The sequence below is a fragment of the Helicoverpa zea genome, chromosome 20, assembly GCF_022581195.2.
Source record: "Helicoverpa zea isolate HzStark_Cry1AcR chromosome 20, ilHelZeax1.1, whole genome shotgun sequence".
Taxonomy (NCBI): Eukaryota; Metazoa; Arthropoda; class Insecta; order Lepidoptera; family Noctuidae; genus Helicoverpa; species Helicoverpa zea.
The window spans coordinates 11,090,947-11,110,620 of record NC_061471.1 but is presented as its reverse complement, the minus strand read 5'-3'; the positions used below and the strand labels follow the sequence as shown (position 1 = coordinate 11,110,620).

The 19,674-nt window shown below is 36.1% G+C and overlaps 2 protein-coding genes across 2 annotated transcripts in view; both read left to right on the top strand.

The window, feature by feature from the left end:
* Nucleotides 1-19,674, top strand: part of LOC124640334 (neural cell adhesion molecule 2-like) — a 138,049-nt gene that overhangs the window by 101,198 nt on the left and 17,177 nt on the right. The window contains exons 5-9 of the mRNA XM_047178048.1: nt 363-566; nt 2,101-2,252; nt 12,043-12,184; nt 13,575-13,705; nt 14,122-14,281. Coding sequence (XP_047034004.1) covers nt 363-566; nt 2,101-2,252; nt 12,043-12,184; nt 13,575-13,705; nt 14,122-14,281 — 789 coding nt within the window. The remainder of the gene's footprint in view (nt 1-362; nt 567-2,100; nt 2,253-12,042; nt 12,185-13,574; nt 13,706-14,121; nt 14,282-19,674) is intronic.
* LOC124639982 lies at nt 14,685-18,576 on the top strand. Its single transcript, XM_047177529.1, has 3 exons — nt 14,685-15,202; nt 15,845-16,069; nt 16,492-18,576. The coding sequence occupies exons 1-3, from the start codon at nt 15,086-15,088 to the stop codon at nt 18,550-18,552; spliced, it is 2,403 nt and encodes an 800-aa protein (XP_047033485.1). The 5' UTR covers nt 14,685-15,085; the 3' UTR covers nt 18,553-18,576.

Genomic DNA, 19,674 nt, shown 5'->3' with positions numbered 1-19,674 from the left:
GAACTTTAGGGTCGTTTATTATCCTTGTTTGGAGATCTTGAGTCAACGATAAGGGCCTATAAGAACACTATTTATAACGAAAATAGTTACACGTGTAAATAATACAGGTATTAAATGAGATTAGATCGTTTCAGGAGAGGAAGGAAAATTAATGTGCGAAATAAATAAAAATTAGATTTGAATAACAAAAATATAAAATTAATATATCCTTGTACTATTCCTGTATAGTATGAAGGACAAGAGTGCTTTAAATACCTCAAAGACAAGAAAAAAAATACCTAATTACCATTTACCATTGGCCAGTATTTCGTATTTAAAACTTTTTGGGCTGCTTCGAAATTTAAAAATTATCATTTTTCTAGGTGACCCTCGTCCTCGCCTCACATGGTACCTGGAAAACACGGTGATAGATGACTCCTTTGAGCAGCGTCCTGATGGCGTGACGGTGAACACGCTGACCTTCCCCAACGTGGGGCGACAGCATCTGAACGCCAGGCTCGTCTGTCAGGCTTCTAATACCAACCTAGCGGCTCCGGAGGCTAAGCTGCTCATTCTGGATATCAATTGTGAGTTATTTTGTTTTTGTGGAAGATTATTTTATTATTTTAGGAGTTATATACTGGCTTCTAAAGGCCAGAAATTCTTCACATTTAAAGTTGTAGTTAGGGAAAAATGAATTTATGATTAACACTGGATATTTATGGATACCTAATTAAGAAGATGCTAAGTCTTCACTCTTAGTTTTCTTAATTGAGTATATTTTTAAGTAGACCTTGGAAGTGCCAACCACTACGAGATGAAGAACTAAACACGCAGATCTTCATACGATTTCCTGGAATATTCCTTCAACCACAATAAGTCATCACTATAACCATCACAATGCCATACTTTGTGGTACAACTCCTTTGACTCACTCTCATCCCGCATGACTTAAGGTAAATGACCATTTTTGGCACTATTATAAGCAGGCACTCAATTGGAAGTTCCGATTGAGCAAATCCGGTAGTTGGTCTCAATTACTGGATACAGACGGCAAAGCTTTAGAATCGAGCAAATAATATTGCGATCGACGATATTGAAATAGATCTCTGATTTTCTTGAAATACGCCTTCCAATGCGGAATTAATCTGATCTTTTATGGGGTAATAATAGATAGAAGTGGAGCATTAAGTTACCTTGTAGTAAACAGGAAAGCTGAGGTTGAGCATGGGAAGATTTTTTGTGTAGATAACGAGATGGTTTTATGACATTCGTATCACCATAAACTTAAATTTTTAGTTTTATGTCAACAAGCAGATTTTATGAGAAGTGATCACAAAAGCAAGAGATGGAAACGAAATAGTAAGCCTTAATCAAAAAATTAATCTTTCTTGAGAATATGTACAGCCTTTTTATCGTCCCACTGCTGGGCACAGGCCTCCTCTCACACGGAGAAGGATTGAGCATTAAAAAAAAAATATGAAAGACGTAGGTAACCAACTTTCCCGTGCTGTTGGGTAAAATATAGTAATACTTTTTCCTCACACGTTTATTTGTCATGTTACCCATCTCTATCGAGGTCAAATGGACGAAAAATATTCCTGACGTAGTTTCGATATTCAGCAACTTGGAGTATTATTAGGATGGTCAGTGATTAAGTCAAGCGTGGCTGATTGCTTCCGACAAAACCTCCGCCTGATTTATATTAGTGTCAGTTTTTTGTATGACCTAAATGTTATATTTATGGGGATCGACTTGAAGGGAGATGTGATGAAGAATTTGGGAGTCATTAGGTTTGATTTTCTAGACTTGTCAGTTGCTTGCTAAGAGATTTCATGACTGTAATTGAGTAGATAGTTAAATACGATATATGTATTTTAAGTTTTGAATACAATGAGGACTCAATCAATATGTTTAACTACTACATATTTACCTTCCCTTAATTAAGCCATTAAACATCGATGTACGCAAACATATTCTTAGTCTGTATACCCTTGAGCTTTTATTCAAATTTTCAATTATATTACTCAAGTCATTGTTATACAACAGGCAATAAAACACTTATTAATAAATCATCAGGTCCTCATTTCCACTCGCACCAATAAATCCAGTTTGTTGCAGTAAGGCCACTGAGCGTGCAGATCCTGAACAAGCGAGCACAGCTGTCAGCAGACAGGAATTACGAGGTGGAATGCAGGGCTGTGGGCTCCAGGCCTGAAGCCCAGGTCACCTGGTGGAAGGCCGGGAGGCAGTTGAAGAGGAGTGCTAAGAATGTGAGTGGAATTCTCCCAAAACGGGGCTTTTTATCGTGAAAGCAGGTCACGGAATTCCTACTGTCTGATGGAGTATTTTTAAAACCACCTCACAACCGTTGAAGGGAAATTGTTGTTTGGGAAAAAAGAAAACCTACTCATAATATGTCTTACAGATTTGATAGGTACCCAGGGATACCAGTGTATTTATATTTGTGTCGAAATATTTTTCGCCATGTATCTCTTACGTCAAAATAAATCTAGCTACCCGACGGATCAGTTTGTGCCTTGTCAACAGACCGAATAACAATCTTCATTTAGATATTGTTATTATTTCTATGTGTAAAGGAAAATACCAACCCACACTACGTTTGGTATCATATTCTTAGGTATTCTGTTACAATCGCGACTTTCTATTTCTATCTGCTGCCAAGCGATAATAATGTGTTTTATATTATTTAATCTGGCAATGGCTTCCATTGTTATGATAAGCGAACAATTCAGTATTGTCAATAGTCTTCAAAAGGCGTTCCAGTTATCTTGAAACAGCCTACAAATTCAGCAACAACAGATAAGATAACGCCAAGATGTATAGAAATCATTTGGATAGATATAAAAGAGAGATTGCGAACGAAAGCTGCTTAGCGCCTCATTCACATGTAACGTTCAATATAGAATTTTCTCGAAGCCCTCTTTACAGTAGTGAGTAATCAGTGTACGCGCCAATTACGTCTCGCTCCGTGGTTACCCGTACAAGTACTGATTACAAACCTAAGCCGCGTTTAAACCCACATTGATTGAACTACCACACGACAAATATGCCCAGCATTAATAATCCACTCCGTACAATAATCTAGTATTTGCTCTGTGCCACTGTAAATACACGCCTATCCCAGACTTTGAATATCAAGTGGCTGTTTTTAATTAAATCGGGCCACGATGCTAGTTTTGGGTTTGTGTTCACTCGAGTTTATATGAACAGTTGATCTTGTAACTACTGTGTTGAAAATGATGCTTAGCATTTTAATGATTTTGAAGGAATAATATGAAGTGTAACTAATGTATGTATGTAACAGTCGTTTGGGGCGCCGACAAAGTTATCATATAATATTGGTGCGCGCCTCGATCTTCTGTCAGAACTTGAGTACTATTTCTTTATGCTCCTGCGGGAACCGCTGGGAAACTCGCGGCAGTTATACCTCACATAAGTTAGGTACGAATCCTTTAAATTTCACGTTTATAGCTCTTGGTTTTGGTCCAAATCACGGGTGATTTGAGGTATTCAGGCACATATTTTTGTTGGAACTCTTATATGACACGAATTTTTCATGATGGATACGAAATCATTTAATATCTACACAAGGAACTTTTATCCAGCATTTGATGAATACGCTGCTAACCGATATGAATGAGTGATTAAAACCTCATAAATCAACACATAATGTACTCCTAAAATGATTTCATATCAATATGTTCATTACCGTTGTGTTATCCTAAACCAATATAGGTATTGAAACTCAATAACATTATAACTAAGTTTACATCCCGATACTATGCCATTTAGCGTTTTAATGTTCTATTTATGAAATAGTCAAATACAATCACTATTTGAAATATCACATTTATTTGTAACGCTATGCAATTTGAACGTGAACATTACCACAAAACATGAAATGGACTGACACGATATGTAATTAATAAACCACTAATTAAGGAGACACTCGTTGGAAAATTGCAATTAATATGTGACTAATTATGTTTATTTCAATATTTATTTATAGTCCCCAGGCCGGCGAACAAATTTTTTTTTGATACATATACATTTAAGACTTTGTGAGTGCCTTCCTTACGATGAGTCCGACAAACTTTTCGAATGCGCAAATTTTGGTGCCGCTGCGTTTTTTAATGTTTGACTCCTGAAATTGTCGATATGACGTCACTATGGCTCTTCGTACATACACATTTCATTTTTTGAGATTCGTTTAATAAAGTTAACTAGAGAATGGTAGTCAACTTGTCTGATAAAGATCGTGCTGCGTTTGGAGTGTCCACCATCCTGAAAATGTCGGTATGACGTCACTACGACTCTTCGTACATACACGTTTCATTTTTTGAGGTTTGTTTAATAAAGTTAACTAGAAAATTGTGGTCAACTTGTCCGATAAAGATCATGCTGCTTTTGGAGTGTCCACCATCCGAAACATGTCGATATGACGTCACTGTGTCTCCCTATACATACATGTCGGACAAATACAACAATGATAGATAATACTATTCTTATTGCAAATATCGACTTGTCCGACAAATGTAGTGAGTCAAATAGTCAGTTCGACAAGAAAATGAGAAAGAAATATTACAATTGGAAGAAGTTTATTCTTTTTGTCAATTTCTGACTTAAATATTCACGTGCATTATTTAAGTATATTAAATTGGCATACTACTTACCAATTTTAATTACTATTTTAGAAAAAGTAGCCTGAATAAGACGTATTGTTGATAGTTTATATTATGTTAAGGAATAATATCCCACATCTATTAATGGACTATATATCAATCAAAAGGTCTTTTTAAGTGCAATATTTTGTCTCAACATACCACTTATCAATTCTTAGTATTTTAGAAGATATAGCCCAAATAAGGCGTATTATCGATAGGTTTTACTATGTTAGGGAATAATGTCCCATCTCTAGGTATGAACCATATGTCAATCGAAAGATCTTTTTAAGCGCTATATTCCGTCTTGACATACCACTTACCGATTCTTAGTATTTTGGAAGACATAACTGACCTAAGGCATATTATTGATACTTTACATTGTGTTAAGGAATAACATCTCACTTGAAGTTATGAGCCATATTTCAATCAAAAGATCTTTTTAAGTGCAAGGTCGTATTAGCATAACTCCGACAAATTGTTAGTACTTTAAAAGCTAGAGCTTTTCTAAGATTATATTATCGGTAGGTTCTGTCAAGCTAATCCATTACTTCTTTAGTAACAAATTATATATTATTTGAAAAACCTTTCCAAATGAAACATTTCGTGTTAACATACTACCGACAAATTGTTAGTAGTTTAGAAGCTAGAGCTTATTTAAAATTATAATTATTGATAGATGTTTTCAATTAAATAAATCCCATCTCTAGTAATGAGTTATACATCATTCAAACGACGTTTTTAAATGCAACATTTCATATTAAAAAAACTTCGGCGAATTGTTAGTATTTCAGAAGCTAGAGCTTATATAAGATTATTTTATCGATGTGTGTTTTCAAGTTAATAAATCCCTCCTGTAGTAATGATACATATATCATTCGAAACGACTTTCTAAATGCAACATTTACTATTAACATACTTCACACCAATTGTCAGTACTTTATACCAAATCTTAAAATATATCTATATTTTCCGGACGGTGGACACTCCATATGCAGCATGATCTTTGTCGGACAAGCTTACCACAATTTTCTAGTTAACTTTATTAAACAAATCTCAAAAAATGAAACAGGTATGTACGAAGAGTCGTAGTGACGTCATACCGACATTTTCAGGATGGTGGACACTCCAAACGCAGCACGATCTTTATCGGACAAGTTGACCACCATTTTCTAGTTAACTTTATTAAATGAATCTCAAAAAATGAAACAGGCATGTACGAAGAGTCATAGTGACGTCATATCGACATTTTCAGGATGGTGGACACTCCAAACGCAGCACGATTTTTATCGGACAAGTTGACCACCATTCTCTAGTTAACTTTATTAAACGAATCTCAAAAGATGAAACGTGTATGTACGAAGAGCCATAGTGACGTCATATCGACAATTTCAGGAGTCAAGCATTAAAAAACGCAGCGGCACCAAAATTTGCGCATTCGAAAAGTTTGTCGGACTCATCATAAGGAAGGCACTCACAAAGTCTTAAATGTATATGTATCAAAAAAAAATTTGTTCGCCGGCCTGGGGACTATTACTTTTTCTATTAAGAATAATTGATGTATTCATCAAAGCAACGACAAAAATGGAAATAAGGTAACCCTATGAAATGTATGTAGGAAGTCGATCAATAAACAAATTCGTACTCGTTTTTTTAATCAACTCGCTTGAGCCATATCTACAAAATGTTAAGGTGATACTGCAAAGTGATGATTGCTATACTTTGTCAGTCGCTTTATTCTCTCTTTGAAGCAAACAAGTTAATGTAGGTACATTGTTGCAAATGCTTTGACGTTTATTTTGCTAAAACATGCAATCAAGCAATGTATATTATTCAGCTTGAAAAAGAAGGACATGGCGTTCCGTATTGATAGATGCGCTGTAAGGGGTACCGATTGTTTTGTGCAGGTGACAGCTGCAAGTTTTCAAGGGAAAATAGCGTTATTAGTGCTGACTGACAGCATTTCAACTGCACCAAAAAACGGTCGGGATAACATACGATTTCCTTACCGATGACAGAAATGTGAAATCCCTTTCAGCCCTTTTCAGTTTTTATTATTGCGCCTGTAAATTACGCCGGCGCCATATTTAAATCAGAGCAATGCTGCATAGCGTGGGAATAGGTGTGATTCCCAAAAATGAATAAAACATGGCCGCTGGGATTTGCGTACCTGTGTGTATTTTTTGACAATTGATGCATTCCATTAGATCGTACAACAAAATGTTTAGTAATGTAGTCTGTTATGTAAATATGTATTGAAACACGTAAAAACAATATGTATATATTAAGTCTTCAATACCTATGTGAAAAAGGTTTATCAGATTTAAATCTAGATAGGTATAATGATTTACCAAATACTCATTATTATTTTACGTGATCAAAATAAATATAATTATGTACCTATTTATTGAACGTAGTTAAAATGGTTTATACATATGTTTTTATAGCTACGAATCGAAAGTTTAAATGCAATATTATAGTAACTCATTTATTGATGTCAGTAAAAAATAGTTTACATAGTTTGCTTGCAGAACAAATCTTACACAAATTAATTAGATAGCTATTAGAATTCGTTGGTTTTAGAATATTTACACTAATATTGATATTCAGAGAATTTGCACTATGTTATATAGTAACCCCAAATTAGTTTAACGAGCAAATATCATGTCCGGCGATATTAGTTTGTGATTTTAATTAATTTTCTACGACACATTTAGTTTTGCTACTAATTGGTGTTTGATTTTAGATCTAAATATTGAAATTCATGTTTGAACTAATATTCAATATTATTTTAATTAGCATTAGTTTTAGTATTAGTAAGATATACCTAGAGAAAAAACATTGGTAAGTCAAGTTAGTGATTTTGAAACATCATGTTATTTTTTTTAGTTCTTTTTACAGGACCTACGTTTTAGATTTAACAGAGGCTTTTGTAACTAAAATTGGAATAAAAACCACAAAACACCTTATTTCTTCCTAAAAAAAGTGCCTCCACATTTTACCAAAATTGACTTTCTGGTTACACAAAACTGTGTTAATTGCTAATTTTCTCTCATGATTTTATGAAAGTTTACCGAGCGTGGCGGCATTGTGTAAACTGATGGCTGTATGTGGGTCAAAATGTTGGTAGACAATGGCCCATCACTGCCGTAATTAATTCTTTTCATCACGCTGCACATAGTTTTGAGATTGTTACCCTGTTATGTAAGTTGGTGAATTTATGTGGCTTTTTCTACGTGAGTGTCAGTTTTTGAGTGGAACGTAAAGCACACATTCGTTAACAGCCAAACCCTTTGTGTTTAAAACGTAGTAAATAAATAGTCTCAAAAATAATGAGAGAAGCGATGTCGAGTATTACAGGTTAGTTGTTACTGTTCTTTAGGTTCTCAAATACCTAACTCCTTCATGAAATTGTAATCTGCAAATTTTTACCACTTTACTTGCCTTTATGGCAAAAGTTACTGAGCTTAACTAACAGTATTTGAAATATACTAAAGCCTACATCACTCACTGCTTATCGCCTCATGAAAAACAGTCGCGAAGTTTATTCAACGTCATAACAAATTAAAAACTACGCTAAACAAACCACCAAAAAGTTCAAATTAAAATAGCAACATAACATGTTATTACCTCACTTTATTTCTGCAACCGGAGCTTAGTTTGAAGACCCGAAGTTTTCACATAAATTCTAGTTTGTAAGGTTTTTTAAAATTGCGTGACTGTTGATCTTTTAACTGGCAGGATTTATACCTATTTATTTGTTAAGTAAACATGACTGTAAGTGGGTCAAATGTGACTGGAGTTGGTTTCACTGAACGTATATTTGCACTCATTATATTTTTCACCTGAGTGTGCTTCGTTCGACAATTTTCAGGATAGCTGTAATAATAAATATTAAAATTTAACTTAAGTAAAAGATTTTTGAAATGCAGAGTATAGTAAAAATGAAGGCAGATTTAATTAAACTTCCCTGTCTGTTTAAAGGGTAGATGCTATTTTTTAAATAAAGATTAATATTTTTTTTTATCTGCTACGTTACTTTTTAGCCTATGGGTTAATTCGTCACACAAAAATCTAGACGCAGTAATAAAACTTAAACAATCATCCACAATCCGCACTCGAATGCTCCTAAAAAAAAACAACGGTTGCGAAACTATCAGGGATCGGAAGCGAGACTTGAAGCGCTGGTAACACAAAGGCGTCCTCAAGTGGAGAGCGTACAGAACTTTTTGGAACAAACTGTTGCTGCTCTGTCTTATACCACGCCTCGCTGGTGCTGGTTCACTGTCTGTTCTTATGGTAGATTCCTTTGTGGCAAGGTGTGTAATGTTTTGTGATTTTAATTGTGCGTTTTTTGTTTTGGTGAAATTAAAATGTTTTGTTAAACAGAATTTTTACTATTTCTGTCACACAGCGAGAAATTCTGCAAATATATCTAAACACATGCTACAACTCACCTCACTTTCCTAAACGTTTTCACACTAGCGGATTTTCCGTGAAATAGCTCGGTTCGTGCGGGCGATGTGTATACGATCGGTTTTGCTACGTGTGCCGAAAATCCGCCAGTTTGTAAGCGGTTTAAAAGTCTTTTATCACGGTCCTCGTATACTCTTGAAATCGCGTTTAAAATGCTCGCCACTAGCGATAGAAAAAAAAAACCGTTTAAAAACGTGGCCATCAATCAATTGAGTACAGTCAGCTACAAAACACTGAGTACACGATTCAGCAACTACTCAACTGCGCACTTTACAATTTAAATCAACTGCTATATCAGTAGTACCAGGAAAATGTTTTTTGAATAAAAAGTTTTAAAATATTATTGTTACTCGATGTGTCATGTGCCATATCATATAAAATATTTTAGTTTTGCCCAAATACACATAACATTTTATATAAAAAAAACCGGCCAAGTGCGAGTCGGACTCGTGCACGAAGGGTTCCGTAAATTACAGTTAAATCAACCTATCTCAAAAACTATAAGAGATACTTTGATCAAACCAAAAATCGTTGAAAGAGTTAATTAGCATGCATCACCTCTATTTTTTTTAGAATTTTATACCCCGTAGTTATAAAAATAGAGGGGGGGGGGACATACTTTTTACGACTTTGAGAGCTGATATCTCAAAAACCGTTCACTTTAAGAAAAATGTTTTTTAGAAAACTTTATATCATTTTAAAAGACCTTTCCATTGATACCCCACACGGGTATGTACATCGAAAAAAAAAATTTCATCCCTCAGTTACATGTATGGGGGGCCCCACCCCCAATTCTTTTTTTTACTATTTAGTGTCATATTTTTGTAGCGGTTCATACAACACATATTCCCATCAAATTTCATCACTGTAGTACTTATAGTTTCCGAGTAAATCGGCTGTGACAGACGGACAGACGGACAGACGGACAGACGGACATGACGAAACTATAAGGGTTCCGTTTTTGCCATTTTGGCTACGGAACCCTAAAAAATGAATTCACAAAAATAAATCTTAACACTGAATGTTATTTTAATGTTTATTTTTGGGATTTAATAAATATTACAATTTAACTTCGGTTTACAAATACAGCTTAAAATTCAAATCAAATCATAGAGCAAAAACACACACACATCTTTACAAACCCTTGCATTAATTGTCATAAAATATTATCAGGATTAAGTTCTATTCAAACAAATATATTGGTTCAATAAATGATTTAATCCGACTTTTCAGCATGGTTAATTCAAAAAGATTTCCATTAAAAATATGACTGAATACCCGATTATAAATGATGAACCAATATTGTCATTAATTTATCACATTATGTATATCTATTAAATTAAATATAATATAATTTGCGAAATATTAAATAGCTTCACATCGATATACGATATCGGGCACAGGGTCCAAGTTACCAATGGTTTGGGTCCCAGAGACAGAAACCTCCTCACAATACGTGCCGTATCAAAGAGAATCTCTTGAACCAGCTGCCTAAAGAGAGTTTCATGAGGTGTTGATCTAGGCTCTTGGCCATTACACCATCGGCCATTACGACAATCGGCACGAATATAGACATATCGTTTTTTTAAATATTTGATTTCAACAATGTTAGTACTATTAGTTCCAACAAAGCAAATATTTATCTTTCCGATTTTTTATTATCTTTAAAACTATTATACAATGTTTGTTTTCCACGAAGTATTCAGTGATAACGCAAAAAGGCACATTTGAACCCTATTGTTACTATTCTAATCCTATCAACCACAGTATGCAAACTCAATACAGTTAGTTAGAAATGCTAAATTTACAAACCAAAAACATCGTATAGAATTGAAAATAAAAACAGGTTGCTCCCTTTTCATATTTTTTGTGTTACAATAGCATTTCAATATGCTATGTTTAACAATCATTTAACTGAACTAATTTCTCGGAAAATGGGTGGAGGAGGTCAGATATGCAGTCGTATGCGTGTCGCGGTATCTATGTATATATTATACACTTAGAAGTATCAAATGATTAAATATATGATGATGAGCGCGCATCATTAAAAGATTAGTGAAGGTGAAGACTGAGTCATAGAATAATGAAGAACCTCTAGCAGCATTTTAGAACTAATGGCTTAACCCGATGCAGGTTTTACGCTTTAAATAAATAGGTACCTAAAATAACTCCATATATCTATTTTATTCTATAATCCCAGCACATATTTAAAAAAACAAAAATATCTCAATCAATCATACTTAGCACTGACAGTAGAATAAACTAAAACAAATCATTATTCCCACAGTTTTAATTAAGATATCAATAGTGACATGTATAAACTACGTTCGATCAATGTACACAGAGTCATTTGTTTTCAATACATACATATGTTGCAAGCGTACCCGGGTGTTCAGCCTGTGTGGCTTGTGGCTAATGGCTAATGCTTTGACACTGTTGTGATGGATTGTCCAAATTATTTATTTTATTTTACTTTTAGTATATGGCTTTTATTTTATTTTGTTGTCGACTGTACCTGCGTGGGGATGTTGAACTGTAGAGGTTAAAGAAGATATTATATTTTTAGATACAAATGCGTGCTTTGAGTATTATAATGTGCTTTAAAATTAATAATTGAGCTATAATTTTGGTCTAATTAGCACAATTGTTAAACACGTTCTCTAGTCTATTTTTGGAACACACACACAGGCCAATCCAGTTGTTATGTACTCTCTCTAAGGCAATAACAGGGCTAGTATACATTGAAACGAATAATGTCCAACTCTATGTATGTGTGTTTTTATAAGGTAAATATTGCAAACATTATCTCCCCCGGCGGAAAATCATGGTCCTCCACTATTTACCTGACCACTAAAACTCATCCTAAAGCACATTATCATAAAACTCAATTTCCCTTGCACAGTTTTCTGACAACAACGCGACAGTGAGCACTCTGAACTTGGTGCCGATGGCGGAGGATCATGAGAAGTACCTGGTCTGCCGCGCCGAGAACACCAGGGTGCCTAATGCTGTTATTGAAGATCGATGGTTCTTGAATGTTCAATGTGAGTATGAAGTTAAAGACTATAACATCGCCTTAAGGTACGTCTTGAATGCTACCAGCCGACCGCACATGCCGTGACTGGATTATGTCGGCTGAAGCTGCACTACTAGCTTGTATGTATTTAAATGAAACAGATTTGGATCGAAACGGCAGCAATACGTGCAGTCACGCTTAGATATTGACCGATTTCATGCAGTCGCTGCAAGTTCAGTCGGCAGTCGTTCCTACCTTCCTCCTGAAAAGTTTTCATTCTGTAAAATGTTTAAACAAAAAGTGAAAAAAAAAAAACTATCTGTTTTATACAAGCAATTCAGACGGACACATAAACAGTTTTAAAGGAGAGTAAAAAAACCCCAAAGTAAAGGTACCGCCGGTAAGAGCCTCGCATTTTAAATATTTAACTTGAGGTTATTTTAATTTTTAAAAGCTTTTACGTTAAGATTTCCAGGAATGAAATTTTATCATCATATCAAAATGGAAGGTAGCTTTTGTAAATGCAATATATATGGTAAACCCCTTATTTACACAAATATAGAAGAAGAAGATTTTCCGTATCTCCCTTTTTCAAAAAAATCTGCGGTAAATGTATTTCAAATTTATAATCCATATTTAAGCTGAAAATAATTATTAAATTAATGTAATATCTACTTATTCTATGTATTAAAATATTTATTATTTACAAATCCCTATGTATAATTGTAGCATAAGTTTACCGTTCTTTATAGATATAGGTAAGAATAATGTAAGGAGGGAAAGTATATATTCTCTTACCCATATTAAGAAACTGAAGAGTGGGTTTTTTTTCTTAATGCGCGAATCCCAGATCCCATAGGGCCGATTTGAAAATCTCTCAGTGTTATGTGGCCTATGTATTTAGAAAGGCAAAAAACTAGGTAAAAAAACTTACAGATGATCCTAAAATACTGCAAAATTTAACATCATCAATAAATATTAATTTGGTATCTATTTACGTCTGGTATCTATTCACAGTTTGAAGATATAAATCATGATTCAGTAACCATAACCCTGGATGTTCTCTTTTGCATGCCAAGTCGTGGCAGGTCGCTACTTGACAGTCATGACGTATATCGATATATCCTTAATTTTATGTAGATAGTACTCTCCGTTCCTTGCTTTGGATACTAATTTTGTTTTAGAAATGCGAATGTTGGTCTGTAGGTTTGTTTGACAAAGTTTTAGGTCAAAACTTTTGAATGAGTGATTGAATAAATCTGGTACATTTTGAAGTATAATTATAAGGTATCTTTATATTCCCCAAAGTGTAATTATTTTTATTTCATAAAAATAAGTGACAGGTAAAGTGGTATCAGTAGCTAAAAAAATTAAACATTGATTTCCTTAGGTAATTCATTGATCCTGTTTGTTATCAGATGTGCCAATAGTGACCCTGAAACTAGGTTCGAACCTAAACCCCAGCTATATCAAGGAAGGCGATGGCGTGTACTTCGAGTGCAGCGTCAGAGCAAACCCTAAGACCAAGAAACTAACGTGGTATAAAGGGGTAAGTTTTAATCCAATACCTACATACTTCATGTGACTTAGATACCTATCTTAATCTACTTTCTATTAGATAACTAAGCTTTATTTTATGTGGTAAAAGAAGCAAAAATTAGTTCGAATTAAATAAGCACTTCATATTATGTAGTCTTCAGTGCTACGGTTTTTGATTTTGACGAAAAATTTTGTTTTTCACCTTTTCTAATTTAACATTATCATCAGAGCCAACAGCCTTTCTTGGGCTATCGACGGACAAAAATTCTTTACTTTTCCCGATATCAACCGTCATCAGCTCTCAATTTAAGACCTTTTTTTCTGATGGGAATCATCAAATGGCTCCTCACGCTTTGTGTTAGCAGCGTTGAGGGAGTGTTCAATTTAAGACCTTAACATCCTCTCAATAAAGTCCAAACTCCTCAGGTACAAGAGATCCACCACAACGCCAGCGCTGGCATCATCCTGAGCGACCAGAGCCTGGTGCTGCAAAGCGTCACCAGGGCTTCTGCTGGGGACTACAGCTGCCTCGCTTATAATAATGAAGGCAGTGCCACCAGCAACCCAGTGTCCTTGCAGATTAATTGTGAGTAGACTAAGAGTTTTCGTAATCGCCTAGGAATTGAGGCATATAGCATGAACGTACGGGTCTAAAAATTATTAAGTGCCTACGGGGTTTTTGATGACTCATATTGTTAACTATTTTTTACAATTTGTAAGGGACACTAATAAGGTGAGAAAAATAGACTATATAACAGTTGGCGGACCAGTTAGTTAAAATGTTAGAAAACTAAAGTTTTAGCCTTTTTTATTTACAAAAACAACTACTACTATTCCGAGAATTTCTTAGGAAACGTTTCTTATAACTACTGAGCAAGAAACTTAAACAGCTAGTATAAGCAATGAAATCATAGAACAAACTTTGTACTAACTTAAATTCGGTATGACAAAGCTCTTCGCTCGGTCAGTCGATTCAGTAAAGGAGAAGGGGACTTCTGGGCCCAGCAGTTAACTACCTGAAATATGTATTAAAAAAACCGTTACATTTTTTTAAATAAAATCACAAAATATGGTACCAGGATTCTACCCAGGAAGAGAGAAAACTTAAATTAAGATAATAAGACTAAATAATCGATTAAATAATGCCTGAAATGCCTGAATTACTAGTAATCTACTGTATTTTTATTCCGGCAACACTTGTTGGTGGCATGCGTCTGTCACTGACTGACAGATGCACTCGTTTGTTTTCTTTCATTCTGAGTGCGCACATATTTTCCTGGTTTTACTATTTAAACCCACGACCTTGGCTTTTCGACGGATCTTGCTACTCTGAATTACCTGGCTCTCGATTTTGGACAACTGTTACGCCTATCGATTGGATATCGACGACATGGATCGCTGTATGAATTGTACGATTGCGCTTGGTCGCAGTAATTCTATTGGAAGAAAAGTCTTGGAGGATGAGGCGATTTTAACAGTTATTCGTCAGTGGCGTGCATCTCAGCCTGTAAGTTTTTACCCATTTTTTACATATTCAAATCGTGCTTTTAGCAAGCCATTTTAACTTCATATCTATCGGTTTATTGGACAGTATTATATTAGATCAATAGTCAATTAGTTAGCTTAAGGTCTCTGCACACAGCGGGCGCGGCGCGGCGGGACGGGACGGCGACGCGACGCTGAGCAGTTGTAATGGTCTATTCACACAGCGGGCGTGGCGCGGCGGGACGGGACGGCGACGCGACGCTGAGCAGTTGTAATGTACTAGAGCGACAGTTACCGTCGCGTCGAGCGGGGCGGCTCTGTGTGAAGTCGTCCATAGTATCTAGACGACTACGACTTCACACAGAGCCGTCCCGCTCGTCGCGACGGTAACTATCGCTCTGTGTGAAGTCGTCCATAGTATCTAGTACATTACAACTGCTCAGCGTCGCGTCGCCGTCCCGTCCCGCCGCGCCGCGCCCGCTGTGTGCCTTTAAATAGACATATATTTTAATCTGTGGAATGTGGAGTTTGATCATTTCTCTTATAAAAAAAGTGAAGGTCACCCTCGAGTCCCGATAAATCAATTTCGGTCTCGGTTGTGACATCGACATTATTGAACATGCACTAGGGGTTGAACAAGATTTAAATGGTTATGTTATTTCAGGTAACCAGTGAGAACGTTGTATGCCAAGCATGTTGGGACTTGGCCCAAGATGTGGTTCTTGGAAGACGTGCGATTGATGCACCAACCCAAGTTGGCCATTCAAGCGTATGTCTCCGCTGTGGTCGTTCACTCTTAGCCCGGCGGTTCAACCACCTTCTTCGTAATGATTCTGCTCGTGAATCTGCGATATATAATGTGATTAGAGAGTGGATTCTACCACAAACGGTAAGATAGTTTAGTATTATATTTTAAATTATTTAAACTATATCTATACTAATATTATAAAGTGAAAGAGTTTGTTTGGTGCGTTCAACGCACTAATCTCAGAATCTACTAGTCCGACTTTAAAAAATCTTGTCTGTTAGATAGCCTATTTATTGAGAATGGTTACATAACATTACGCTACATCCAATAGCAGCGGAGCAGTAAACAAAGATGCTAGTGAAACCGTGAGGTTCAGCTAGTTAAAATAATAAAACATTTATTTGTAAAGCTAACATGATTTAAAACTAGCACTAAATCATAAAAATAAAACACTTAACTGAAAGACAAGGGCACCCGACACAGGTTAGGTTAGGGTTATTTTTTTTTATTACTATCTGGACTACTGTATTATAGTATAATAGTGAATTTTTATTTTTTTGAAGGTGGACGAGGCAAGTCGTATATGCCATTCCTGTTGGATATTAGCAGACAGAGCTGCTGTTCATATGAGTACAGGTCCTTCGACTTCCTCACAAAGTAACCCACCGCCAGCCCAATCATCAGTTGGTGTTTCTGTTGGACAATTGGATGAAAATCATGACAACATTCTACACGAACCTGAGAATGTTTCCATTCAACCAGAACAAAACCAAGGTAATGATGATGTGCATGAACCCTCAGTGGAACTACATTCACCAAGTGCCCCAATTGTGGAACCAGTACAACAGCACCCTGAACCAACAATTGTATTGCCAGATTATATGCGGGCAGTTGAAACAGAGCGACGGTGCTTCATAGAAGGTTGCCAGAGAACTGAACGATATAGAGTTCCTCTAGCAACGAGAAAAATGTTGCTTAATGAGCATAAATATTATGTACCACAAAATAATCGACTTTGTGATATACATTTAGTAATTGAGGCATGGGACTTCCTTGATAGTTTAAGGAGTAATTATTTACAAACATTTACTGCAAGACATATCCAAGATATGTTTACACTAAAAGAAACCCCAAAAGAAAGGTTTTTGAATTTTGAAAATATTGATAATATGGACGACCATGTTGTGCATACCTGGATCGGGTTTACTAAAGTTCAGTTCCGTCAATTATTTGATGAGGTTCCACAATTGATAGAAATTCGTAATAGTTCTTCAGTTTTAGCAGCCTATCTTATCAAATTAAGAAGTGGGGACTCAAATGAAAGATTAGCAACATTATTTAAAACATCTAAGAAAACTTTAGCCAAGTGGCTGTGTCAAGCCCGTGACATATTAACTGAACATTTTGTGCCTCGGCACTTAGGTTTAGAACACATCACTAGAGAACAAATAAAAGAAAGGAACTTAGCCATTCCTAGTGCTTTATTTGAAGGAGATTCTAGGCCCATCGCTATATTTGATGGAACTTACTGTTATATTGAAAAAAGCTCTAATTATTTATATCAAAAAAAAACATACAGTTTGCATAAATATAGGAACTTAACCAAACCTTTTTTAATGGTGTGCACAGATGGTTACATCATTGATGTTTTGGGCCCCTATCCAGCTACCACGTCAGACTCAGATATAATGAGACATGAATTTTTAAGTGGAAACCCACTCCAGGATTTTTTCCAAAATGGTGATGTATTTATACTGGATAGGGGTTTCCGAGATTCATTACCTTTGTTAAACCAATGTGGATATAGGACATACGTGCCTGCTACTTTGGCGCAGGGTGAAACACAGCTGTCAACACTTGACGCAAACAAATCGAGGGCAGTCACCATTTGCCGTTGGGTCGTTGAGATTGTGAACGGTAGGTTTAAAAGAGATTTCAAATTATTCAGGCAATGTTATTTTAATACAGCCTCAAGAAGTTTAATAAGAGATTTTAAGGTGGCTGCTGCTCTCATAAATAGGTTTCACCCTCCCATAACCGATAGAATAGACTGTGGGGCTATCATTAATCAGATTAATTTAAATATGAATAGACATAACATATTAGGTGATTTTATTGTTAACAACCAATATAATAGACGTAGGGCTGATTTTGAAACAATAACTATTCATAATGATAATTTAAATGATTTTCCCCAGTTGTCATATGATGAATTAATTCTTGTATGCTTAGGTACATATCAATTAAAGCAGGCACGGTCCTATTTTGGTGAACATTTGCGGGGAAATGATGGGTTTATAATAGAAGTGTGCAGGGAGGTAAGCAGCAGCCTTCTTCGACAGCTGTCAGCTTCAAATACTTCTTGGTTATTGCGAGGCCGAATACAATCCCGCCATATAAGTCGCAAAACATATTTTGTTTATATTTTAGTTGATAGCTGTCGAAGAGGACGAGATTCAATATTATCATATTATTGTAATTGTATTGTAGGTAGAAGAACTGTAGGCTGCTGTGCCCATGTAATGTGCATTATATGGTATCTCAGTTGGGCAAGATTCCAAGAAAATATCGTACCCCCTGCACAATTTTTAGATGACATTCTAATAATAATTGAAGATGAATGATAATACATGTTTAATTATTAAGTATATTGGTGTTTTATTTTACTTCCTTCTCCCTTTTTTAGTTTTTAAAAGGTTGGTTCCTGCTGCTTATAGGTTACAGGAAATTGCAAGTAGAAACTTGTCTTCGACTATAGCGAAAGGCCGCGTTTCCACTGACGCGGAGCTGGGCGGAGAGGAGCTTAGCGGTGCACAAATTGACCAATGATTATGCTTGAAATCTCCGCTCCGCTTCAATGGAAACAGTACGAGCGGGGTGGAGCAGAGCTGAGCGAATATTCATACATCGAGGCGGTGCAGAGCGGAGGACAGCGAGCATTGGGGTGCAGAGCGGAGGACAGCGGGGCGGTACGGAGCGGTGCGGAGCGGGGCGGTGCGTGACTCGCGTGCAGTGTGTCTGTAAAAATGCGCGATTCCAAAAGCATGCTCCACTCCGCTCTGCTCCGCTCACTGACCACTCACCGCTCTTCATCGCTCCTCTCCGCTCAGCTGCGCTCCTCTCCGCCCAGCTCCGCTTCAGTGGAAACACTGACCACTTTTCACCGCTCTTCTCCGCTCCTCTCCGCCCAGCTCCGCGTCAGTGGAAACGCGGCCAAAGTCCAGGGCACGCGCCGGTTGCCGCTGCGTAGGGTGATGTCTCGAAGATCTAACAGGTTAGGCTTTCACATGCTTCATGCATAAAACCATTACACAACCGAAGTGATTCAGAAGTATTTCGCAAATTACATAAAAAATACAATGTTATAATATAACCTAACTTTTACTATAATTCAGATAACTTGGTTTCTGGGTAGCCAAAATTCACCAAATTTTTAGTGAAGCCTTGTTATTATATCCTCTTACAAATAAGGCTACTTTGATTCAGTTAACACCTGGGCCCAGGAACCTATGGAGCCATTCCCTTCTCCTTTTATTATTTGATCAACGAAACTGGTATTACTGTCACGTTCGGTATAACAGTCTGTTCCATATTACTTTTAAAATTATGTTCAGAAATAAATTATTTTACTTATTGGATCACATACTTCTATTTAATCTTTTCATTGTTAGTAATAGCCTCAATAAATTGAAAGAAAGATGTATTTTATGTCAAATTATATTTTTCATGAAAATAGCTTTTGGAAA

Bases quoted from the DNA above. Each gene is read 5' to 3' on its own strand.
- LOC124639982 (XM_047177529.1), top strand. From the start codon at position 15,086: ATGGATCGCTGTATGAATTGTACGATTGCGCTTGGTCGCAGTAATTCT. The intron at 15,203-15,844 runs GTAAGTTTTTAC...ATGTTATTTCAG, and splicing joins AGTGGCGTGCATCTCAGCCT to GTAACCAGTGAGAACGTTGT. The intron at 16,070-16,491 runs GTAAGATAGTTT...ATTTTTTTGAAG, and splicing joins AGTGGATTCTACCACAAACG to GTGGACGAGGCAAGTCGTAT.